This window comes from Aedes aegypti, unplaced genomic scaffold, assembly GCF_002204515.2.
Source record: "Aedes aegypti strain LVP_AGWG unplaced genomic scaffold, AaegL5.0 Primary Assembly AGWG_AaegL5_hic_scaff_1214_PBJ_arrow, whole genome shotgun sequence".
Lineage (NCBI taxonomy): Eukaryota > Metazoa > Arthropoda > Insecta > Diptera > Culicidae > Aedes > Aedes aegypti.
Genome location: NW_018734639.1, coordinates 16,933 through 25,982, shown reverse-complemented (window position 1 = coordinate 25,982; position 9,050 = coordinate 16,933). Strand labels below are relative to the sequence as shown.

Sequence of the window (9,050 nt, the reverse complement as noted above, 5' to 3'; positions counted from 1 at the left end):
CTTTTCGTACCGAAAACATTGTATTTTCGTATGAGATTAGATTACGAAGAAGGAAAATTGATCTTATGACTTGTGATAATATTCGTCAAGTCCAGATTAATAGAATTCATTTAGTTGTGTACTAATAAAATATCATGAATTTCAAGTATTTTATTGACCACGAGTAGAAAGCAATAACCAACAATACATAATATAAAGCAAAAAAATCAAATTAAATTAACGAAACAAGGAATGCAGCAGTTATGAAAGTTTGGTGCGATCGACAGTCTTCCTATCTTTGGCTTGGATGCGATGATGGTTGAAAATTCCTCCAAAAAATCATGTCTGGGTCGAATGTAATTTAGCTCAATGCAAAACACATTATCGAAAACCCCATAAATATAAAACTTAAGCAAATATCCATACTTACTGTTGTTTGCCTGCAGATTTTCGTACAGCTTATCCCGCTGATCCTCGAGAACGTCCCCCAGGTATGAGGCAATCTTACGTGTCGACTGCTCCACATAGGCGTCGAGCTTGCCCAAGTCATCGGACAAACCGACGAGCTGATCCAGTGTACCGACCTGCAAGACGAATGATCCGATAAGTACATAGAACATGGTGATCTTGACCAGAGCTGCGATCCTACCTTCAAATCCGGAATGTGGAACTTGAAGTTCTCGCAGAGGTTGTTCTGCTTGCTGGTTAAGTTGTTCATCGTTTCCCAGGTTTGCTGACAGGTCTTGTCACCCGGGGCGGATATTAGCCAATACTCGGACATTTTGGTTTGGTCAGTTGGGTTCTACCGTGGAACTGTGTCAGAGGATCGTGCGACAGTTACCTGGAATGTCAGAAGCCACATAATTAGTAATTAGCCAACTTGGTATGTATAAATAATAAATGTACGCCTTGTGCTATAAAAATTTTCCGTAAACTACTATCATCTGCCTAGCAAGAAGATAAAATTTTAAAATGATGCAATTTCGACATTTCCTGATGGTTACTCGTTTCAGCTTCAATGGTATCCCCAGACAACCAAAATGTTACGTATAACGAAATCACCTGGAGGCTCTATATGTGCAAAATTTCACTTAATAAGATGTTGCGAAACGGCCTTCTACGTACAAAAGTGGAGGCGATATGCGTACATATATTATGTGATGAATAATAAACATACAATGCGAGTGTATAAATATTCTACCGAGCTAACCTGTAATATTATGCGACTTAACTTATGATAACAAATGATGATTTGACAGCTGCTACGGATTAATTCGACTTATTTTGTACGTGTGTACGAGACGAAACAAAATGTACAAATGAACTCAGAAAGAAGTCTTTTATGCGAGGAAACTCATCAATCTGACGAGTTTATCCACGGTGTTTTGCGAGTTTGATGTAATTAGTATGAGTAAACGAAATTGTAACGTGAACTTTCATGCGATTTTCTGGTTGTCTGGGTCGTACAGTGGAGAATCCTCACAACTCTTAAGAAAGCTCTAGTGAAAGCATACGAGTTCTTTATCGCCTAGAATAAGTACTTTTATTGGCTTCTAACCAAGTCAATTTAGGTAGCGTCGTTGAACGATTCGTTCTGTTCTCGATGTTTTTGGATCGCTTCCAGTTTAGCGACTTTTTGATTTTGAGCAAACTTATTTTATGTCGTTTTGAAACCGTTTGTAAGAATGTCATCTGAAAATCAGACTTGTGGCAAAATAATCAATGTATATTTGCATGATATTTGAATTTGCTGCATCCTCAGTGTGTGGAGGTCTAGTTTTTCGAAGACCTTTTGGAGTTTTTTGGTAAAGTTCACCGGTTCCTTGTGATTCCGTTGGGTTACATACCTATGAGAGTTCATAATTAGAATTTGGAATCAGCTTCGATCTTAGGAAATATTTAGATTCTTTTTCGAAATTCCCAAATTGTCGAAAAAAAAAAACAAATTTTCCAAGCTGGTAATGTTTTGACAAGGCCTTATCTTAATCATTTTCAAATACTGACTTCATATTTGAGTAGAGCATTTTAGAAGTACTAGGGTCGGTGTTCCCTTAGTGGACAGTCCCCTATAGTCGCACTTGAATTAATGAATTAATTCATAAATTTAAAGCAAAAAATGATCCGATATTAATTTTGACAAACAATTCCGAACTGCCGTGCATTCAGGTTAACCCCTTCCATAAATTTTGCATAGTGATCTCATCGACCGTATTCGCCGCCGAACGTCAATTTAATATAAACTGCTGCTCGTTTTCCACGGATTTATTAGTTTTTATTTTGAATTACATCTTATCAAGGCCCAATACCGTTCAATAGAGCGAAGTTCAGGACTGTTGGGAGGATTATGATTTTTGGGTACAAAAACCACGTTTTTCGCATCGTACCACTCGATTGATTTTTACCCATAGTGGCAGCTCGACAAGTCTGGCCAGAACAGCACAGGTCTATTATGTTGCTTCATGAATGGTAATAGCCGCTTTTCGATGCTCTTCTAGACGTAGATCTTATGATTGATGGTTTCCGTAGTGATAAAAATGTCACTTATTGTTACCACACGAGCATATGGCATGCCGGTCGAGGGTGGGGAATTTCGATAGTTTGCTCCTGTCCCGGAAGCTGCTTGAAATCTGCTTCACATAAGTTCGTGCGAGAACTTCTGATTCTCTTGCTGCGCGAGAAAAAAAAAATGACACGCTGCTCCTCTAACTTGGACGTCATTTTGAAAACTGAAGAGCAAAGATGTAACTCATCATAGCAACCATTGTATAACACTCAACTCACAAATGCAGTATTTCAATAGAAACACAACAATTTGAAGTTGACCAATTATTGCGCGTTTTAGTCTTTAACTATTTGATTAATTGATTGATTCATTGATCTTTTTAGAAGTAGTAAGTAAGAATTGCACTACGATCCAAATGAATAAGGTATATGACCTTGCGCTTATTCTCGAAGTGGACATTTTAGCAGATTTCATATTATAGATCAATAACATCCGGCTAAGTCCTTACAGTCTGTTGGGATTGGAAAGGAATGTTAGGGTGTAATGATTGTTGCTTCTAGAGACCGAGAATATCTCTGCAACTCCACAATCACCACGGAAAGGATGTATATTAGTGAGTTAGGAAAAGGTTTGGCAATCACCTTTGGTCGGTGATGCATAAGGAAGATAAGGGATAAGGATGGATAAGGAGGAAAAATACGACTCTTACTTAAAACTACTTTAGTATTTTGTCTCGAGATGAAAAGGTTTTGTGGTAGGAGTTTTGAAAAGTACGTCAACATCCATAATGTCGAACCATTCAAAAGATGTTTTAAGTAATGACGATAAAAGAAAAATATACAGTATGGACATATAAAATACGTCAAGCCACCTTCCCACACAAAACGGTAAAATTCAGATAGCTATATTTTCGGCGTCTCTCAACCGATTCCTTTTTATACTTCAGGTTTCAAAAGTCAAATTTGCGAGCAAAACAAAAATTCGTCCAATCAATTTGGCATACCTGTTCATTAAGTAATGAGGAACAAATGTGCTTAAGACTCCAAGACAATTCAACGAATAGTTTTTTTTTTGCAAGATCACTTTTAGTTTCGGTGCATTTCTTTTGTCAAACTTCACCATCTGTAACTTTGGAACCTATAGCCCTTACAAAACTTTATCAACTGTAATCAATACTCGACTAAACACGAATATCTTTTCGCACTAGCACAATGTGAACCGTGAAACTTCTCGGCGTATTGAAATCGAAACTTCTTGCTTGGGCTTTCTGAAGAACTGCCTATTTCGGTGCAAATGCCTTTACTTGTTCTAGATATTAAGTTGTAATATAGAAACTAATTTATTAGAGGGCATAAAAGATTTCAGTGGTCAACTACATATAAATTTTGTAGGCAATTTTATTCAGTTCAATCATTTTATCAGCAATGATTAATTTTGGTCGATCCGATAACACATAAATGGCGGACTTCAACGGACGTAAAATCTGAAGACGATTCAGCTTTCATGTACCGTAATCCGGGGGCAAATTGATCACCGGGAAAGTTCGATCAGGTCGGTACCAAATAGTTTTTTTTTTTTCTTCTAAGATGGCTTAATGTTTCGGTGGCTTCATAGACATTCCATGTTTTCTAGTTATAAAAATGTTATGTAAGCTAAGTGTGGACTAATGAACTCATTTTTAAATGATACAGCATTAAAAGCATATTTTTTGCTCATACATTCGTGAACAACGTGATTATTTCAAAGGTAATTGCCTTCAATTAGGTGTGCAATACAGATATACAAAGTTTAGTTTTGCAATAAAATTATGAAATACACGAGTTGTAACAATGTTGGACATCAATTTTAGATTCGGAGACCCAAATTTAGAAAATAAGGAAATTTTCTATTCCTAAACCTACGTTTTTATACGGTGATCAATTTCTTCCCAATGTGTCATTATAATTTTTTGATAGTAAAACTAATTTTATGAAATGTTAAATCTTATTTCATAAAAAAACGAAACCGGATTATGGTACATAAAGTTTCAAATAGAATTCATGAACAAGCTTTCAGTGTAATATCCGTAGAACTCGTGACTAATTTTTAATGAGGTTCTGGCTTGATGCTTTGGAAGGCTGTTGATAACTTTTTTTAAGGTCAATGGGCAACCTTGCCCGTAACGCGGGTAGATCACCTTTTCGAGGTGCGTTACCGGGGTAAGATCTACCATATGTACTCTTGTTGTATCTTTTCTTGTGAATACTTATAAGTAAGGTCCGGAAGAGTATAAGAGAGTAACAAGGCACTAAGACCACCTATTTGTCCTAGAATAATGAGGAGTCGAAGTGAAAAAATGGCTCAATCAGCATCTGAGGTTGGTTTTCACCTCATGAGACAATTTCTTTCCGAGTTCAAGAGTTTATATTTCGATAATCTAGGAGGGAAAACGATTCCGAATCAGTAGAGTAGCAGACCTCCTAACTTCTAAAATAAGCTTTTGTTTCAAGGAATCTAAATGTTTCATGGGATGAACCCGTTCACAGTTTCAAAAAACGACTTTGAACCTTATAAGTAGAAGCAATAATTTGATACGCTAGAGTACCGATGCATGGTCCAAAATCAGTATCATTCAACCAGCTTAGTGGCCGAACCTGATTAAAGGGGCGCGCTTTTGAGAGTTTAATGGTGACAAACTGTTTTCTCCAAAAGGTATAAATAGCGGTATCTTTTCTAAAGAGGCTCTATGCGAAATGGTAAAGAATAATATTTGTATAAAAACGACTACTTCATTATTTCTCAATAGTAATGGAGTAAACGACATGCACTAAACAAAGGTCACGGGTATACCACAAAAGATCAAAGAAAACTGGTCGCAGTGCTTCATCCCGAACAGAAAAAAAAAACTCCAATGATTTATTAAGTTTTCCTACAGTAAATTGAAAAATAAAAGAGTGTTTAAAAAAATATCTATTATCTGGATTGAAATCCAGACTAAGAATAAGATGAACACTCCATAACGATCTGTTCTGAATATCTTCAGAAGTGCCAAAGTCTACATAGTGACCCAGACAAATAAGTCGCATAACAATTAACGTAAAGAGTCGTTTTACTTGTTCGAATTACATCACACCCGCACAACATAGTTAATGAAATCGTTTGATTGAGATTTCCTCGCATAGAATGCTATTTTCTGAGTTCATCAGTGATGTTGTTTCGTTCTGTATAAACGTACAAAGGAAGTCGAATCAATCCGTAGCATTGACAGCTGTTATCATAAACTAAGTCGTACAAAGTAACAGATTAATTCGTCATAAAATTTGTACACTCGCATTGTATGTTAATTTTCATCATATAAATTATGCACATATATCGCCTCCACTTTTGTACGCATAAGGCCTTTTGATGACATCTTATACGGAATCTTTTCACACAAAACATCACTTAACGCATAAGGTGATTTAGTTGTATGTACATTCTGGTTGTCTGGGGAGGAACTTTCCACGTTCCTTGAGCAAACCAAATCCGAATTATTTTTGGCGAAGGCTTCAAAATGGGCAAATATCGCAAAAGAGAAACATTTTCATATGAATATTTTAAGAGAATGATACTCCCTAAAACTATTTCTCATACAATTTCTAGCAACATTCCTAGAAACAACATATGACATGAGGGTCTTTTGATAGGGGGTGGGACATTTCGCAAAAAGAACGTTTCGCATACTGATGGCATAATGAACATTTGGCATGATGAGAATTATATGCCTTCTTTGAAATATTACCTTTTCTTGTATGAAACTGCTTTATGCCAAACGTTTGTATGCGTAACGTATTTATGCGAAATTGGTCACCCACTTGAGGTGTTTGAGACGAAACCACCAGATTTTTTTTTTTCAAAATTCCCATCTTGAGAGCCTCTACAAATTTCTTCAGGAATCTGTCTGTGGATTGTACCAAGAATGTTCTTTTCATGAGCTCAAAAAAATCTTCGAGTAAAACCTTTCAATTTCAAACATAATCTCTTCCTTAAATTTCCCCAAAAAATTATTATCGTTGTTATTCTACTATAGTGGCAACTCTGTCGAATTCGTCCCAACACGAGAAATTTTAGCTGGATTTCATTCTGAAATATTCGCCAAAACTCTATTATCTTGTTCCTGTATTTATATCGGATACAAATGCACAATGCAGCTGTTAACTTTCATTGATCACAACAACATGTTCTGCATAATAATAGGTATTCCTCCCTTTTTTCTTTTTCTTGGCATTTCGTCCCGAATGAGCACATCCACAGACATTAAGGGAGAGTTACGTCTTTTACGAAAATTTTGAACGATCGGCAATCGAGCACAAAACATCTTCAACATGGCTTTGCTTTATAATCGCCAAACGCTTCAACAAGGCTTAATATGGCAAAATTCTACTCCTCCCTGAAATTACACAACTTACGTGAAATTATCTAGAAGCTCTTAAAATATACTGTTTAATAAATTTCTGTAGCAAATTTCTCAACGGAATTCTAGTAAACATTCTGCTGATTCGTTCGAATAATTTTGAAGCATATCTCTAAACATTCCACAATTTGAATGAAAGTAACTGACACTGAATCCCTTTATAAGAGGATTTGTGTTTCCTTGACTTGGTCTAATACAAATTTTGACCACATAGTTTTAAATATATTGGCGGTTTAGCTCTTATTGTAGATAGGCACTTAACACCTGCGTTAGATATGCAGTAATGTATATTGTTTCGTAGGTGTTTCGGACCATCTTATTGCTTGGAGATACTCCACGTTTATCTTATTGGTAACTTTCTCGTTTGGCTGCAGCTAAAATCACCTGGTGATTTTAGAACGAAGCCATACCTCAAATTTTCAAGAGCACAATACTTGAGAACCAAACAAGCGCTCTGCGTTGAAAATCTATCCCAATGGTCACCACCAGCAAGCAAGCAATTTGATTGTTTTCAACGTAAACTGCTGTCAGATTCTCTCGTCTTGTGGCACTAGAAATTTAATTTTTGGCTTCGTTTATATAATCACCTTATAGTAATTCCAATAAATTGATAAGACAAAAAATAGGTAAGCAGGTAGACCGATGTTCATTCTTATAAGATTCTAGAATGCACATAGACAGCAAACTACGAAACCTGTCGCCAATAGATATAGCGGTACAAAACAAACAACGTATTTCTTCATAGACGCTTGGCCACACACTCCGGTTCGGATTAATATTTCATCCTGTGTGTTGTAACATCCAAATTCCACTGCGTCTAGCGGCATGTCGTTAGTGGCAGTCAACCGGTGGGCAGTACGGCTCTGCACCCATTAGTATGATTGTTTTTCTATTGGAAATCAATAAAGGATAACAACAATCATCACGCCAAGTTTTGATCCCTTGCAATGTTTTTGAATCACATCGCCTCCCCGAACTTATGCAACCACACAGTAATAGGCACCGTTTTGCCCGTTTGATTACAGGGGAACGAGGGAGACAGCCTATACGCGAGTGAGCGAAAAATGGTCAGCTGTTTTGAATGATAAGTCACATGACATATTTTTCCTGCTTTAAAAATTACTGAATTCCAGAATTTTAAACCACTATTCAGACTATGCTTGATCAAAAGTTATAAGGATTGCCCGAAAAAGTCGAAAACATTGAAAATAGTTAACTGAGGTTGACCCCGTGATTATTGATTTTTCATCTGACACTACTTTTTGTTATCTCTGGATAGGCAAAATTTCAGTGCAAGAAATGCGACAATTACGGAGTTTTTGGAATTGATTTACACTCAAAACTGATCACAATAGCAAGGATTCACATTTACACTACGAATTCCGAGATATAGAGTCCTTCAAAAGACTAATAAGGACTTGAAACCTTCCTTCCACAGCAAATCCTGAGGGATGGTGTTCGACCACTTACTGAAGCCCGTTCAACTAGGCAATGCAATTTTGATGAATCCAACGAACCTGGTTCTCGATTCCCAGCGGGATGTTTTCTTTCTAGTGCACTCACACACCGTGTTCCAGACTCCCGATTCCCGATCTACCCACGGGGAACTTGTGACGACGCACTCGCGGAGTTCTACTCGGACTTCAGCGACAAGCGACCACGGACAGGCCGAGAAAAACCTTCAACTAGCCTCTACTAGATCTTCTCCACCATTGCAATTCACGTGACAGTCTCTGCGTCAGTGTGTGCATGTCTACCATTTGATCTGTCGTCTGTACGGCAGTTTACTGGCCCCTGTATTTGGCACATGTTTCCATTTTAACTGTGTTCAGAAGCTTATACTTTGTTATTTATACTTAATCCTAATACAAATCAATTATAATATTCTATAAAAGTAAATCTAAAAAATAGATAGTTTAATTTAAAGCAGAGTTTTGACAAATTTAATTCGCATGATTGAGTTGTAGAAACATTGTAAAAGATTATTTCCCTAGCAACTTTAATGGTCCCTAGAACCGCAGTTGCACTGATTTCGTGATCTCTAACTCGATATCTCCCTAACTTCATGGTTCCTCAAACATCCAGTTATAGAGAGCTGACTGTATCTATTTAATGCATTACAAATAAAGTATACTC

At 36.8% G+C, this 9,050-nt stretch overlaps 1 protein-coding gene across 1 annotated transcript; it reads right to left on the bottom strand.

The window, feature by feature from the left end:
- Positions 1-359: 359 nt before the first annotated feature.
- On the bottom strand, positions 360-8,598 carry LOC110680342 (V-type proton ATPase subunit C-like; the record flags this gene model as incomplete). Its single annotated transcript, XM_021856161.1, has 3 exons — positions 8,432-8,598; positions 629-820; positions 360-563 (listed from the first exon to the last, which is right to left on the bottom strand). Coding segments are annotated over exons 2-3 (336 nt in total), but the record flags the coding sequence as incomplete, so codon positions are not given.
- Between the last annotated feature and the right edge of the window lie 452 nt (positions 8,599-9,050).